Below are 17,008 nucleotides of genomic sequence, written 5' to 3' on the forward strand. Positions count from 1 at the left end.
ATCAAATAATTTTTTCAAAAACCAAACAATTCTCTCATTAACTGACAGCAAACACGTGCAACACCGACTATAAGAGGAGAGAGAAGCTGCAAAAACAACCTCTCTTTTGGAACTTTCAATTATTTTAATATAACTTCGTTGATTTCAATAGGTACACGAATTTGATTCAGGAAAGAAATACATTAAATAAAAACGTCGGTATACTTTTTATTGTAATTTGCTGGCCCATTTTTGTTTCCCTTATATTTATTCAATAGTCTTGAAAAAGTGATCGATTAAGAAACCCTTTGTTTCTTTGAAGAGAGAAGTTAATTATGAGCCAAATTCGTGACAATTCCTCTCCTGACTTGGATTTGCCAAGTACTGCAAAAGACCCAAGATATGATGATTTGGCTTTACAAGGTATATACAACTTTTATTCTTAATTAATTTTATCATTACATTTCTAGGTGGAATTCTTGATATACAACGTTGTATTTGGTCATTTATGATGTTTCACATTTGAGGGAATTTCAGTTTAGATAAGAAATTCTCTTGTTTTATTTTGTTTTGTTATTGTTCTTCTATCTTTCATGATCCATGAACGAAATCTTGATTCTTGATTAAAAAAAGACATTTTATTAGGTGATTAGTCATTAAAGGTTTTGATTGATTGATGAATTAAGAATATTGGAATGAAAATTTTTAGGGGTAGCGGCAAATGTGAAATTACTGCTAAAACTAATCCAAGATCATAAGATAGCCTGTGATCAAGACAAGAATGATCATAGGAGAATGTTGAGGGTTGCTACAATGATGACAATTTTGGATAATGCTAAGGACAGAATCCAAAAATGCCAATCATTTGGCCTCAAGAAACCAGACCCCGAGCTAAGGAGGTGCAAGACTGACGTGCGTCGCAACCTGGTCCCACCGGGTAAGAAGCCCGGTGGCGGGGTTGGGGTGGTGCCGGTGGTGGTAGAGGGGGAGGAGGTGGTGGATGCAGACGAGGAGAAAGAGCGGTTGAGGCGCGAGCTGAGCTCAAGCCTAGCCGCTCAGAGGACCCTAAGAGCGATGTGCTCGAGTTTAGGGAAGGAGAAGAAGTTCATGGAGGCGGAGCTTTCGAAAAAAGTCCATGAATTGAGTGAGATGGAGGAGCTTTTGAATAATCTCAAGGCGCAAAATGAGACGTTGCGCCAAAAAGTTCAAGAATGCCTCTCCGATCACAAGGAGGGTAAGGCGGGTGGTGGGGAAATGCACGTGGCATTGGAGTTGCAGGCGAGGAACAAGGCGCTCTCAGAGCAGTTGATGAGGTCTCTTGATGGTTATAAGTCTATGAAAAGGAAGCTCAAAGCATCGCAAGAAGAGAATGTTGTGTTGCATTCGACGGTGGATGAGGTTGGGACAAAAATTGTGGGGAGTTTGGGGAGGGTTAAGAGTTTGAAGAAACGGATAGCTACAATATCATCCCCTTCTGGGGGCGAAACCCCCCTCGATCTTCAGGAGGAGATCGAGGGGTTGGAGGATATGTTTGAGCGCTTCCAAATGTTGGTGGAGAAGCACGGGAAGAGGCAGGGCGATTGCGCCCAGCCTAGTGGCGAGATCAATGCATATAAGCCCTCAGTTGTCGCTTGAGACCAGACACTTGTCGACTAGGGACTAACTCGAATTTTGGTTGATTTTATCTTGTATTTTTGTTTTGGACTTTCTCCAAGTGATGGCATTGTTTGAAGATGTGGTTGTGCTTCATTGTAGCATAAAAAATAGCTAATGATGTATATATGTCATTAGCATGTAAATAGATGTAACATAGCCTTCTTGTTTGAAGGCAACCTACAAAAGATTGCTTCTTTTCTTCCAAGTTGCTCTAGAAAATGAAGCTGTTGGCAGAAATTTCGATTATAAAAGCATATGATCAAACATTATCACACACACAAACATACTCACCAAATAAATTGGAGTTAATAATAACTAGGAATGAAGTAATTATCAATCAATCAAAGAGTTCCCACTTGTATGATGGTTCAAATGTTTCCAATGTAGATGTCACAACTGAAGGTGGTACTTTCTGCTTCGCGTTTTGTACCTTGAGCACATCCAGTTTCTCAACACATTTCTGCACTCTTTCTCCCTGCAACAAACATTTGTACATTTAATATTTCAAATATATTTGCATTAATTGAAATCTTATTATAATGAGAAGATAAGCATACTTGTGAGTCTTTGAGTGCACATACATCAACAGCAGCTGGAATGTTATCCAATTTCACAGCTTGTTGCATCAGCATTTCGATCAGCGTTGTGATTTGCAGCTCTGCTACTCTTTTCCCATTTGCAATTGATTTCTCTATTACATCTACCTAAATCTCAATCCAGATTTTAATCAGCTATTTTTTAAATTACTACATTTTATTAGACTTGATAATTTTTCAACAATTAAGTGTTGTACTGTATTAACTACCACTTTTTTTGTAGTATAAGAAAAGTTGAAGATGAATTCTAATTTAAAACAAGCCATAGGATCATGTCATAGCCCCACGTCTAATTTATGCAACATTAATTATGCTATTAAGACAACGAAATCAGGGACCCAGAAAATTATAGTATTACATAAATTATTAATTATTTGTTACCTAAACCACCTAAGACAAGAAATTTCATAGGTACGTGTAAATTAATTAATTAATTGTACTCACGCCAACATAAATAAATGCAAACTAAACAGTCAAATTAATTATTCTAATTAGCCACAAATTCAATTAACAGCTGTTACAGGTTGTTTAATTTAATTACACTAACTGATCATAGATCAGTACAGTTGACAGCTAAACCGTTGCAGTAGTAATATTTTTTATGTACATTTATCTTTATTCTTACTAAAATTTTAAAAAACAATTAGTCATACGAACATAAAAAAATGCCAAGATAGTAATATATGCTTTGTGGGCAAAAAATCTATTAATATTTTTTCTCAAACGCTTATTAAACACAAACAAGTAGAGATAAAATTGTACATAATTGTACGTACATAATCAAATTTTTTTTCAACATTTTACATTGAAAATCGATTTATAAACAGTAATTAATTTAAAATAAATTTCATACTAATTATTTTACACCATTTCGAAAAAAGTTGAAATTTTAATTTTAATATTTTTATATTTAAAATTATTTTTTTTACTAAATACTGTATAATTAATTCTAATCAAGACATAAAATATCTACACCATTCCTTTTTTATTGCTACATACATAATACAATAAATAACAAAATTAATTTTTAATTAAATTCAGCTAAATTTAAAAATTTAAGAATATTATGTTCATATATAATTTATGTACATTTATCTAATCTCTTAACCGGAAATACAAATTAACTAAAATCACTACCAATAATTATATTTTTTATTCATTTACCAACCGAGACAGGTGCTTATCAATACCAAATGTTAGAGTTTTGTACTTTTAATTCATTTTCGGATAAATTCGAAATTAGGGGTAAAACTGGAAAGTTCTACTAACCTGCTCCACGAGCCTATCTATCTCCGTGGACACGTTGTCTATCAGCCGTTGGATCGTCTCGATCTTGGCCTTCCGCCGCATCTCCACCATCCGCCGCTCCTTGCTCTCTGGATCGTCGATTAAGAGGACTTTTGATCGATCTTTGACTCCACACGTGTCTAAATACTCCCCATTTTCCCTCTCTTTTCCTCTGAAGATAAGCCGCTGCTCCGCCGGCTGCAGCCCCGTCTCCGCCGTGAGAAGCTTCTTCAGTTCGCCTTCCCAAATTCAAATCAGAATCAAAATTAAAACAAATCACCACAAAATTCAATCCACATTATAGTTTTCACCACAATCAAACCATAAATTCAATCCAATTCAGGAGACAGGGAGAAATTAACCGAAAGTTGATTCTGCATTGGCCGAGATCTGAACCGAAACAGCTCCGTACACGACTCTAATCCGCAGATTCGGCGTCGCCAAGTCCACAGCAGCGCTTTCGCTCCTCTTCTGCACCAGCATTCCTCCTGGCCGCATCTCCCACTCCACCGACTCTGCGGCAGCAGCAGATGACGAAGACGAAGACGACGTCGTGGTCGCGGAATCCGCCGCCTCGCCGCGGCGGAGCCGGCGCTTCATCATCTCCGGAATCCGCATGCAGGAAAAAAAAAAAGCACAGAAATCTCGAATCGGAACTGATTTTGATTTTTGATCGATCGAGATCCCGCTGATAAAAGTGTGGTACCTCAAGGTACAAGTTTACGAGGTGTAACGGAGCGTGACAGATAATTGAGTTGCCGACAATTCAAGGAAACTGTCGTTTTGGAAGAAATAATTAAGTGTAAATATTTGGTGGTTGTTAAAACATGGACTCTTATTATTGGAGACTTTTAATTTTTGTAGGCCCAATGTTTATATGGTTTTGCTTTGTTCCATTTATTAACATAGATATTTTTCCTACCCAAAACCACGGGCAATCCAACCACGGGATATTATCCAATCTATTCAAAATACAAGAGAAATAACCCGCTGGAATAACGCACAACCACCCAAAGTAACGGCGGGGGACACGTCAAAGAAGACACAATCTTCCAACCCTACTGCCCAAAATCCACCGGCAGTGCCGCCACCAGAGGTTGTTGTGTCCGCGACTGCCCAAATCGCGTTGCTCGTACCCAGCGCAGTTCCTCCACCGCCAAAAATTGTTGCGAGCGCGCCTACTATCACGGTCGCTCCCATCGCTGCAACAACCGCCGACAACTCCGACCCTGAGCAACTTATGAGGGAGTTGATGAAGAAATTAGGATCCAAGGAGAAGCCGAGCGAGTTCTTTGCGCGAATGGCCGAAGAACTCAAAAAGGAAGAAGTCGCTTCACGACTAACCCCCCCTGGAAATTCCTGCCCGGCCACAAACCTTGATAGAGACACCAACATCCCAAGCCCTATCCGCACACAGTGAAAATCCCCAAATTCCACTTGAAACCTGAAGGGCTACGATCTGGTAGTAGTGTGGTTTCACACAGAGTAAGCAAGTGTGCACAGAAAAAACTAATGCAAGTGCTCGATCAAGACACCACGCTCCTTAAATCCACTGGATCACCAGGTCCAGGAACTCAAGAGAACACAGAGTGTTTTTGTCGTTGGACATACTCGACTCCCCTTCAAAAATAAATCCCTCAACCCGAATACTATAAATTAGCATAGGGAAGCGGGGTTGATCCCACGAAGATGGATTCGTGAAGTAGTGCTTAGAGACTCTGGAAACAAGCGGCTGCTGCCACGCAAAAGGGTTGAGAATTTTATCTACCTCTAGATCTAGGCACGAAATGTAAATGCTAGACCTAAGACACAGAAAATGTAATAGAATCAGACTTCAATACTGAGAGACACATTTTACTTCCTAGATTAAGTAAACGACTAACTAACTAAGACTAGACAGGGAAAATAAAACAGTGGGGACCATGACTCCAAATATAGCAAGTACGGCTAAAGCTGCAAATAACAAACTCATGCTCCAACTAACAACGACATGCAATTACCTAACCGATTCAAGCACGCAAATGGAGAAAACAAAGCATATATCTAGATTCGAACAGAATATAAAGATTTGGATGCCGGAAACTTGCTATGAACCGGAAATACATCAGATCTACGTAAACTAGGCGAAATGAAATGAAAACACGTAAACTAGGCATAAAATTAAATAAATCTTGCTCAGATTCACGTCGGGTGCTTAATCCACTCCGGATCCAAGCGACCCGAACCCAACAACAGACACAATCGACTCCATAACTCCGGTTTTCACAGATCTGCTCCGATCAACTCCGAATTCAAACAATCACAGACAACTCCACAACACCAGCGAACTTAACCCTCCGATTCATCCACAAACAGACTCCGATCACCCAGATCCAACCACAAACCTGCATAAATTCAGAAAACAACTGCGAAACGCACCCAACTCGAACAATCCAACTCCAAATTTCCAAAAATCAACATAACAGACGTAACAGAAAATCAAACTTATATTAAAATAAGAGAATATTCGGCAAAAGCAAACAGAGGTCCGAGCTTCGAACAGCGAAGCTCGGCAAAATCAGCAAAGTATGAAAGCAGAAATTAAATTGTTTCTTCGCCCCCCCACTGAAGTACGGTGTTACAACCCAATCGAAAATATATGAAAGCTCAAAGTAAACCCCAGTGCATGACCCCCCTGAATCTCCCCACGAAAAGAACCCAAGTGTGTGAAAAGTGAACTAAGCTACAGGCTGTTAGCGAGGCCTCCAACCCTCCCGCGTGCATGCTTCTGCCTTTTATAGACGCGGACATAGCCTTCTAGAGTCTTCGTAGAAATATCTATTCTACCTTTCAACTCCGAGGCTTCCTCCGTCAAGCAATTTTCCGCATAATGTCCATTCATTCGCCTATTTCCTAGGTCCACGCAACTGTCCTCCTCCTTTCCTGGACCTGGCGAAAATCTTCACACACCTGGCTTAAAACGTGCGTTAGACCCAGAAATTTTACGAATTAAAACCCTAGACCTATGCATGAAATTAGCCTTATCAAACTGCTCACACTTAAACCATGCTTGTCCTCAAGTATGAAAGACAAGAAAAAGAAATAAGGCTAATTTCTATGCACAGTTCCCAAGAACGACTCTACAAACAAGATACTAACACAAAAACAGACTCCTAAACCTACACAACTACAGACTCAGAAAAGAAAAGAACACACAAAGAACACAAAACACAACAAATAAGCATGCACTAGTTTCAACTTTTAGGTGACTGTCCCCACAAGCTTAAGTTCTCTCTGATCGTCTACAGTCTTCAAATCCTCCTTCTTCCTTCGTCGACCTAAACGGTCCTTCAGTTTGTCAAGAAACCTATCGATTTCCTAGCGGTTAGGTTCGCTCGATCACTCATTCCTTACCAGGGATGTTAGGATCAAAATGCTCCAAAGTTAAAGTTACACCACTGACGCGTTGGGTTATGAGAGTTTCTCCTTTCTATCATCTCCTTTTTCCCTATCCTCTTTATTTTATTCCTGGGTCAGGTAATTTTTTACTTCCTGCCCTTAGGTAGTTAACCGTCTTTTTCTTTTCTTTTTCCCAATTTCCCCCTGGACTTCGTCCAGCTTATACCTCCGAATTTTATTTTATTTCTCCCGTGGACTTCGTCCAGCTTATACCTTCATAACCCATTTTTTCTCCTTTATACTCTACTCCCTAAGCATCAAGTGGTTGCCCATTTTTCACATGTTAGCTCAAAGCGTTTAGGCTTATAACTCACTTTTATAGTAGGGCTGCACAGCTAGGTTATCTAAGGCATTTTCCATCGTCCTTACTTCATTCAGACCGCTTTTAGTTTATTAAGGAAAAAGGCATCAAAGTTGACGTGCATCCTTTCTTCAATTGCTCTTACTAGGGGAATTTTTGCCTTATTGTATCCACTAGCTCATGCAACACGGAACACGCAACACACAGAAATAAAAAAAACTGAAGACTCTAAAACTTTCATTCACAGAAAAAGAAAAACAAAACAAAACAAATACTGCACCTATTCCCTCCCCCTCCCACTTCACTCAAGCTTGTCCCCAAGCTATCCTAGTGAGGGGGGGGAGGAAGAGGGAAGTATAAACAACACAAAACAGACCACAAAATAAACAAACAACATTCTAAAAACAAAACAAACTTCCCACACTTAGACCGTACACCGGGCTATGTGAGAGAAAGCTCAACAACCAAAACCAAACATGCAAAAACAGCACAACCCCTTCTCGCACTTACACCAAAGTTTGGGCTAAGTGTGGGAAGGTGCAACACATAGATACAGAACGAAGCATGCTGGCACAGATAATCATAAACAGAAAGCAATAAAAGATGAAAAGTAAAAGTTACTTGGGTTGGGGGAAATCAATTCAGGGTCTGGCCCCCTCGGGAGCCTGACTTGGGCGGCACGGCCTGTTGGGTTACTTTAGCTTTCTTTCTTGCCGGCGACTCCGGCTTCTCTGTCATCTCTTCTGTCTATCTGGGTACGGTCTTCTTCAAGTTCACGGGTCTAGTGGAAGACGGGGTGGTTAGAGGCTTGGTGGCTTGTGGCGGCTTCTGGATAGATAGATTTCCTGGACCTAGCGCCTTGGATCCGCCACTAGGTGCAGGAAGTGACTTTGGCACGTCCGGGAATTTCTCGCGCAACCACTTCATCATTGTCATCATTAAAGAGACGGCCTCTCCCATCCTATCAGCGTGCCTCGACGACGCTGCCACCAGATCAGTGATGCGCCCCTTTAAGGCCAAGACCTCCTCTCTGCTCATCCCGATCTCTCTTTTCATCTCATCTACCTCCGTTCTCATTCCGGCGACTTCTTTCCGTACTATCTCAATCTCAACATTGTCCTTTCCTTTACCCCGTAGGGCAACGATCTCTTCTCTCACCATTTTAATTTCGGATCTCATCCATCCAACCTCCGTTCTCATTTCTTCCACTTCAATCCCTCTACCTGCTTCCACACTCGCTGCTTCCTGTTTCACCTGCACATCTGACTTGCCAACTTCGTAAAAACAGACCTCCTTCCCCTGCGTGATTAACAACCCCTTGTTGAAGAAGTAATCCATGTTGAAGAAGTAATCCATGTTGAAGACCTCCGGGGGTAGACACATCTTCACTTCCCGGCAAGACTAGTGGATCCTCATAATCACATTGCGCTGCAAATAAGCCCCCAGAAGATGGCATGTGCATAGGTGCCTGGAAGGGTTGGCAGTTACTTGGTGGCAAGCTTGGGCTAACCAGTAGCCCAAGTGGACATGCACTCCTGTGGCCATACACCAAGTAAAGTACAAGTCGGGGGGTTGTCAAGGCGTTGTTGGCGGTGCCCATCAGATTGTAGCTAATGAATGTCTGGGCAAACCTTAGGATCCTGTTCTCGATATGGAAGAGGACGGTTTTGCAGGCATGACGCTAGCGACCGTACGCCTCCCCATAAAAGTGGCTTTTAAAATCCGAACCGGTGCCAACTCCCTCCAATATTTACTCCTCAATTCCCTGCCCTAGTAGATACTTCCTGCAAAGTCACACTTAAAAAAACATCAAACTAAAAATGAAACGCCAAACTCCCCGGGTCTTGGGTATGACAGTATCAAAATCATGCCTAAGGAGTCTAGTTTTCCGAAAATATTTTTGGAAGATTGTTTTTTTTTTAATTTGTTTGGATTTTTTCCTTGAATTAAAGAAAACAATTAAATATTTACAAATTGTGTTCAAGTGTTCTCAAGATTCCCTAGGTCAGGTCATGGTAAAACTTCTTGGTTACTGGACCTAGGAAATCTCTAAGAACACTCACTTCCCAGACCGATTAGACGATACCAGGGAGTGCGCGTAGTGGCATTTCGTCCACTACACACATCTCCGAGTTATCCCTAAATACCTTCACACGATGACCGTTGACAAGAAAATGAGTCGAGTTTGAAGTACTTCCCTGGATCTCTACTGCTCCATTTGCACGAAGACTCACAATAGTGTATGGTCCAGTCCATTTGGACTTCAGCTTACCAGGTATCAACTTTAGGCGGGATTGGAATATGAGAACTTTTTGACCTACTCTCAATTCTTTGACCCGTAGGTTCTTGTCATGCCAGAGTCTTGTTTTCTCCTTGTACCACATTGCCGATTCATATGACTCCAGCCTTAACTCCTCCAACTCCTGCAGCTGCAATTTTCTCTCTTCCTCACAGGACTCGGGTCTCATGTTAATCTCCTTGATCGCCCAATATGCTCGGTGTTCTAATCCCACGGGCAAGTGACACATTTTTCCGAACACAAGCCTATAAGATGACATCCCAATAGGCGTCTTGTACGCTGTCCTGTAAGCCCATAGTGCATCTCCAAGCCTCTTACTCCAGTCCTTCCTAGACGGATTAACCGTCTTCTCCAGTATCGCCTTTATCTCCCTGTTGGAGATCTCTGCTTTCCCATTTGATTGAGGGTGGTATGGTGTGGAAAGGCGATGGTGAACTTCGTACTTTCTCATTAGAGCTTCAATAGTCCGGTTACGGAAATGCGTCCCATTGTCAGATATTATAGCTCTGGGCACTCCGTACCTGTTAAAAATGTTAGCCCTAAGGAATTTCGCTACCTCTTTGGCTTCACAAGATGTGGTCGCCTTGGCCTCTATCCACTTTAAAACATAATCAACGGCCACAAGTATGTATGCGTTCCCGTATGAAGACGGAAATGGACCCATGAAGTCCATTCCCCAGACATCGAAGATCTCACACACAATCACTGGAACTTGTGGCATTTCGTCCCTCCTGGAGATTCCCCGGTCTGTTGACACCTCTCACAGTTTTGACAAAACTCGAAAGCATCTTTATGCAATGTAGGCCAGTAAAAACCGCTATCTAACACCTTCCTTGCGGTCTTCCTAGGTCCAAAGTGACCTCCACAAGCTAGGGCATTGCAATGATTTAGTACATCCCTCTGTTCCCACTCCGGGATACACCTCCGGATTACTTGGTCAGCTCCCATTCTCCACAAATACGGATCGTCCCAGAAATTATACTTGGCTTCGCTTTTGAGCTTCATTCTCTGGGCCCGGGAGATTTCCTGTGAACTAGGCACCTCTCCAGTGACCAAGTAATTTGCCAGGTCTGCGAACCATGGCTCATTGTTTAGATGACATTTACCTTTCTCAGAATCTCCTGGACCTGTTAACGCCATGATTTTTTCCCAATTGATAGGTCTAGGAAATTCCCCTAAATAATACCAATGTTCCTCGGGGAATGCATCTGGTATTGCTTCCTCGGTCTCCCCTTGAAAAATACGACTAAGGTGGTCAGCCACCTTGTTCTCAGTTCCTTTCTTATCCTCAACCTCCCAATCAAATTCTTGTAAAAGTAACACCCAACGGATTAATCTTGGTTTAGACCCCTTCTTCGCCAGCAGGTACTTAATGGCCGCATGGTCGGTGAAAACGATCACCTTCGACCCCAGCAAGTACGGGCGAAATTTCTCAAATGAATATACCACCGCTAGCATTTCTTTTTCGGTGGTGTCATAGTTCTTCTGGGCTTGATTTAGCGTCTTGGATGCATAAAAAATCACGTAGCTTTTCCCATCAACTCTTTGACCTAGCACCGCTCTCACGGCATAGTCGCTTGCGTCACACATGATTTCAAAAGGTAGATTCCAGTCGGGCGCTCTAATAATGGGAGCAGAAACTAACCTATCCTTCAACAACTGAAAAGCTTTTTTGCACTCCTCATCGAAAACAAACTCCACATCGTTATGCAATAAGTGAGTGAGTGGTTGAGCGATCCTTGCGAAGTCCTTTATAAACCTCCTATAGAATCCTGCGTGCCCTAGGTATCCTCTCACCTCTTTCTGATTCGTCGGGTAAGGCAGTTTTGAGATAACATCAATTTTTGCTTGATCTACTTGTATGCCTGTTTCTGACACCACATGCCCTAGGACAATTCCCTCAGGGACCATGAAGTGGCATTTCTCGAAATTCAAAACCAAATGCTTCTCCTGGCACCTCCTCAGCACTATATCCAAACTTGCTAAACACGAGTCAAATGAATTCCCGTACACAGTGAAGTCGTCCATAAAAATCTCGATGCAATCTTCCAGGAGATCCGAGAAGATACTCATCATACACCGCTGAAAAGTACCTGGCGCATTGCACAGGCCAAACGGCATCCTTCTGTAAGCATACGTTCCAAAAGGACACGTGAAAGTTGTCTTCTCCTGATCCTCGGGATCCACATAGATTTGAAAATACCTACTATATCCATCCAGGAAACAAAAATATTGCTTGCCCGCCAACCTTTCCAACATCTGGTCAATGAAAGGTAAAGGGAAGTGATCCTTCTTGGTAGCCTCATTCAGCTTCCGGTAGTCAATACACATCCTCCACCCAGTAACAAGTCGAGTAGGGACCAACTCATTTTTATCGTTCTTAACCACCTGTATTCCTGACTTCTTTGGTACCATATGTATTGGACTAACCCATTCACTGTCTGGTATGGAATATATGATTCCTAGGGATAACAACTTCAATACTTCCTTCAGCACTTCTTCCATCATGTTCGGATTCAACTTGCGTTGTGGGTCCCTACAGGCTTTTGCTCCTTCTTCTAGGCGAATGTGATGCATGCACAGATCTGGACTGATCCCAACCAAGTCAGAGAGTGTCCACCCAATAGCCTTCTTGTTTCTCCTGATTACATTCATCAATTCCTCTTCTTGTCCCTCGGTCAAGCTGCTGTTAATAATCACCGGGAAATTTTCATTCTCCTCCAGATACGCATACTTGAGCCCAGGTGGAAGCGTTTTCAACTCTTTCTTGGGAACATCTTTTTCCTGGGGCAAGGGATTTTTCTCTGTCGACTCAGTTGTTATTCCCTTCTTAGACTCAGTAGAACTGTCCACGCTCGCCACATAAGGTGCCTTCCTTGATCTGGCTAGCTCCGGGTTCGTACAGAATTCCAGAATCGCTTCAGCTAGCTCATCATCTGATAACTCACTCGTGTTCATTGCTTGACACCAACTAGCTACTTCTATATCAATGTCATGACTTATTTTGGAATTCTCGATCTGTTCCTGCATTGACTCTGTCTCAAGATATTCTTGGACTAAGGAGTTAATAACATCTATAGCATGCAAATTTTCAACGTCAAGAGGTTTTTTCATTGCCTCATCTATGCTGAATGTATATTTCTCCCCATTATAATCAAGGCAGATGGTACCATCAAAAACATCAATGATAGTCTTAGCGGTACGCAGGAAAGGTCTCCCTAAAAGTACTCCACCAGACTCTGCAGATTCATTATCACTCATTCTAATCACATGGAAATCTGCTGGGTACAAGAAGTCATGTACCTTTACTATCACGTTCTCAAGCACTCATTCAGGACAAATGCATGACCTGTCTGCCAATTGGATCACAACTTTGGTGTTCACCATGCCTACCCCTACTAACTTCTTGTATATAGACAGTGGTAACACATTTATGGATGCACCTAAATCACACATAACATGCTCGATTTTTACATCACCAATAGAGATGGGTAAGGTAAACATACCTGGATCATTGCATTTCGAAGGCATCCTCCGCTTTTGAATCACTGCAGAGATGTTCTCGCCGATCAAAATTTTCCCACTAGGTCTAGCCTTCCTAGCTATAAATTCCTTGATGAACTTGCTAAACACCGGCAATTTCAAAGCCTGTAAGAATGGAAGATTAATCTCCAATTTCCCAAAAATATCCATGAAATCCACCGGCTCTTCCTTCTTCTTCTTAGCTTCCCCCGGGCTTGGGAAAGGCTTCAGTCGCTTCCCTGCTCCGATAGAGCTTTCAGTTGAGAATTCTCCAGTTTCCTCCTTTAGGGCATTAGCAATGGGGCGCCCTAAGGCGCGCCCTATGGCACGCCACGTCAGCAGTTTTATCCTCCTACCTTCCCACCTGCAGTGGGGCGCCCTAAAGCGCGCCCTAAGGCGCGCCCTATAGCGCGCCACGTCATCATTTTTTAAATATTAACAAAATCCATACGAATTTTAAAAAAAATAATACATTAAAATACGAATTTAATAAACTTCATTTCATTTAATAAAAATTAATACATTACAATGCGAATTAAAAAAAACGCAAACTCAGCGACGACGGTTACGAGCCCACACTTCTTCAATCATGTCATTCATGAGCTGCACATGCTCCTGTTGGTTGCGCATTGAGGCCTGTCTAGATAGAACCTCTTCGAAGCCTAACGGTAACCCTCTATCGGGTGTGTCGGTCGATGTGCCGAAAGAGCTAGATGCATGGTCGTCTTCATTCCAGTCGGTGATGCTTCCGCCTTCACTCTCGACTATCATGTTGTGCATAATTATGCATGCATACATGACATCGGTGATGACCTCCTTGTACCAGAAACGAGCCGGCCCTTTCACAATTGCCCACCGTGATTGGAGTACCCCAAATGCCCGCTCGACATCCTTCCGCGCCGCCTCCTGCTTTCGCGCAAATAAAACCATCTTCTCACCAATTGGACAGCTGACCGTCTTTAGGAAAACTGGCCACCGTGGGTAGATGCCATCGGCCAAGTAGTACCCCATATGGTATTGGCGTCTGTTGGCAGTGAACTCGATGGTCGGGCCGTTGCCGTTACATTGGTCGGTGAAGAGGAAGGACGAGTTGAGGACGTTGATGTCGTTGTTTGACCCGGCTACGCCGATGTAAGCATGCCAGATCCAGAGCCGATGGTCAGCGACGGCTTCGAGGATCATCGTCGGGTGGCTGCCCTTGTATCCACTTGTGAATTGGCCTCTCCACGCCGTCGGACAATTCTTCCACTCCTAGTGCATACAGTCGATGCTCCCGAGCATCCCGGGAAACCCGTGCGCCCTCTCGTGCATCTACATCAGACCCTGGCAATCAGTGGTTGTCGGCTTGCGCAAATATGTGTCGCCATAGGCCTCTACTATCCCCCGACAAAAGCTCTTCAGACACTCGCGGCCTGTAGTCTCCCCACAGTGGAGGTACTCGTCAAAAAGGTACTCGTGAAAATCCCCAAATTCCACTTGAAACCTGAAGGGCTACGATCTGGTAGTAGTGTGGTTTCACACGGAGTAAGCAAGCGTGCACAGAGAAAACTAATGCAAGTGCTCGGCCAAGACACCACGCTCCTTAAATCCACTGGATCACCAGGTCCAGGAACTCAAGAGAACACAGAGTTTTTATCGTTGAACACACTCGACTCCCCTTCAAAAATAAATCCCTCAACCCGAATACTATAAATTAGCATAGGGAAGCAGGGTCGATCCCACGAAGATGGATTCGTGAAGTAGTGCTTAGAGACTCTGGAAACAAGCGGCTGCTGCCACGCAAAAGGGTTGAGAATTTTAACTACCTCTAGATCTAGGCACGAAATGTAAATGCTAGACCTAAGACACAGAAAATGTAATAGAATCAGACTTCAATACTGAGAGACACATTTTACTTCCTAGATTAAGTAAACGACTAACTAACTAAGACTAGACAGGGAAAATAAAACAGTGGGGACCATGACTCCAAATATAGCAAGTACGGCTAAAGCTGCAAATAACAAACTCATGCTCCAACTAACAACAACATGCAATTTCCTAACCGATTCAAGCACGCAAATGGAGAAAACAAAGCATATATCTAGATTCGAACAGAATATAAAGATTTGGATGCCGGAAATTTGCTATGAACCGGAAATACATCAGATCTACGTAAACTAGGCGAAATGAAATGAAAACACGTAAACTAGGCATAAAATTAAATAAATCTTGCTCAGATTCACGTCGGGTGCTTAATCCACTCCGGATCCAAGCGATCCGAACCCAACAACAGACACAATCGACTCCATAACTCCGGTTTTCACAGATCTGCTCCGATCAACTCCGAATTCAAACAATCACAGACAACTCCACAACACCAGCGAACTCAACCCTCCGATTCATCCACAAACAGACTCCGATCACCCAGATCCAACCACAAACCTGCATAAATTCAGAAAACAACTGCGAAACGCACCCAACTCGAACAATCCAACTCCAAAATTCCGAAAATCAACATAACAGACGTAACAGAAAATCAAACTTGTATTAGAATAAGAGAATATTCGGCAAAAGCAAACAGAGGTCCGAGCTTCGAATAGTGAAGCTCGGCAAAATCAGCAAAGTATGAAAGCGGAAATTAAATTGTTTCTTCGCCCCCCCACCGAAGGACGGTGTTACAACCCAATCGAAAATATATGAAAGCTCAAAGTAAACCCTAGTGAATGACCCCCCTGAATCTCCCCACGAAAAGAACCCAAGTGTGTGAAAAGTGAACTAAGCTACAGGCTGTTAGCGAGGCCTCCAACCCTCCCGCGTGCATGCTTCTACCTTTTATAGACGCGGACATAGCCTTCTAGAGTTTTCGTAGAAATCTCTATTCTACCCTTCAACTCCGAGGCTTCCTCCGTCAAGCAATTTTCCGCATAATGTCCATCCATTCGCCTATTTCCTAGGTCCACGCAACTGTCCTCCTCCTTTCCTGGACCTGGCGAAAATCTTCACACACCTGGCTTAAAACGTGCGTTAGACCCAGAAATTTTACGAATTAAAACCCTAGACCTATGCATGAAATTAGCCTTATCAAACTGCTCACACTTAAACCACGCTTGTCCTCAAGTATGAAAGACAAGAAAAAGAAATAAGGTGAATTTCTATGCACGGTTCCCAAGAACGACTCTACAAACAAGATACTAACACAAAAACTGACTCCTAAACCTAGACAACTACAGACTCAGAAAAGAAAAGAACACACAAAACACAACAAATAAGCATGCACTAGTTTCAACTTTTAGGTGACTGTCCCCACAAGCTTAAGTTCTCTCTGATCGTCTACAGTCTTCAAATCCTCCTTCTTCCTTCGTCGACCTAAACGGTCCGTCAGTTTGTCAAGAAACCTATGGATTTCCTAGCGGTTAGGTTCGCTCGATCACTCATTCCTTACCAGGGATATTAGGATCAAAACGCTCCAAAGTTAAAGTTACACCACTGATGCGTTGGGTTATGAGAGTTCCTCCTTTCTATCATCTCCTTTTTCCCTATCCTCTTTTTTTTATTCCTGGGTCAGGTAATTTTTTATTTCCTGCCCTTAGGTAGTTAACCGTCTTTTTCTTTTCTTTTTCCCAATTTCCCCCTGGACTTCGTCCAGCTTATACCTCCGAATTTTATTTTATTTCTCCCCTGGACTTCGTCCAGCTTATACCACCAGTTCCTGGACTTCGTCCAGCTTATACCTCCATAACCCATTTTTTCTCCTTTATACTCTACTCCCTAAGCATCAAGTGGTTGCCCATTTTTCACATGTTAGCTCAAAGCGTTTAGGCTTATAACTCACTCTTATAGTAGGGCTGCACATCTAGGTTATCTAAGGCATTTTCCATCGTCCTTACTTCATTCAGACCGCTTTTAGTTTATTAAGGAAAAAGACATCAAAGTTGACGTGCATCCTTTCTT

At 42.6% G+C, this 17,008-nt stretch overlaps 2 protein-coding genes across 3 annotated transcripts; one reads left to right on the forward strand and one right to left on the reverse strand.

The window, feature by feature from the left end:
- Nucleotides 1–232: 232 nt before the first annotated feature.
- Nucleotides 233–1,692, forward strand: LOC121786223. The gene is made up of 2 exons (XM_042184811.1): nt 233–402; nt 689–1,692. Exons 1-2 carry the CDS (start codon nt 315–317, stop codon nt 1,612–1,614), a joined length of 1,014 nt encoding a protein of 337 aa, XP_042040745.1. The 5' UTR covers nt 233–314; the 3' UTR covers nt 1,615–1,692.
- A 155-nt stretch (nt 1,693–1,847) lies between these two features.
- LOC121786224 (BAG family molecular chaperone regulator 3-like) lies at nt 1,848–4,410 on the reverse strand. 2 transcript variants are annotated; one of them, XM_042184812.1, is made up of 4 exons: nt 3,881–4,357; nt 3,501–3,757; nt 2,193–2,339; nt 1,848–2,110 (listed from the first exon to the last, which is right to left on the reverse strand). In XM_042184812.1, exons 1-4 carry the CDS (start codon nt 4,134–4,136, stop codon nt 1,973–1,975), a joined length of 798 nt encoding a protein of 265 aa, XP_042040746.1. In that variant the 5' UTR covers nt 4,137–4,357; the 3' UTR covers nt 1,848–1,972. The 2 variants fall into 2 exon arrangements, with proteins under 2 accessions (XP_042040746.1, XP_042040747.1); XM_042184813.1 differs by having other exon boundaries at nt 1,931–2,110; nt 2,217–2,339; nt 3,881–4,410.
- Between the last annotated feature and the right edge of the window lie 12,598 nt (nt 4,411–17,008).

Source organism: Salvia splendens, chromosome 22, assembly GCF_004379255.2.
Source record: "Salvia splendens isolate huo1 chromosome 22, SspV2, whole genome shotgun sequence".
In the NCBI taxonomy this organism is placed as follows: Eukaryota; Viridiplantae; Streptophyta; class Magnoliopsida; order Lamiales; family Lamiaceae; genus Salvia; species Salvia splendens.

Bases quoted from the DNA above. Each gene is read 5' to 3' on its own strand.
- LOC121786223 (XM_042184811.1), top strand. From the start codon at position 315: ATGAGCCAAATTCGTGACAATTCCTCTCCTGACTTGGATTTGCCAAGT. The intron at 403-688 runs GTATATACAACT...GAAAATTTTTAG, and splicing joins TGATGATTTGGCTTTACAAG to GGGTAGCGGCAAATGTGAAA.
- LOC121786224 (XM_042184812.1), bottom strand. From the start codon at position 4,136: ATGCGGATTCCGGAGATGATGAAGCGCCGGCTCCGCCGCGGCGAGGCG. The intron at 3,758-3,880 runs GTTAATTTCTCC...GAATTTGGGAAG, and splicing joins CAATGCAGAATCAACTTTCG to GCGAACTGAAGAAGCTTCTC. The intron at 2,111-2,192 runs GTATGCTTATCT...TGTTTGTTGCAG, and splicing joins GTGCACTCAAAGACTCACAA to GGAGAAAGAGTGCAGAAATG.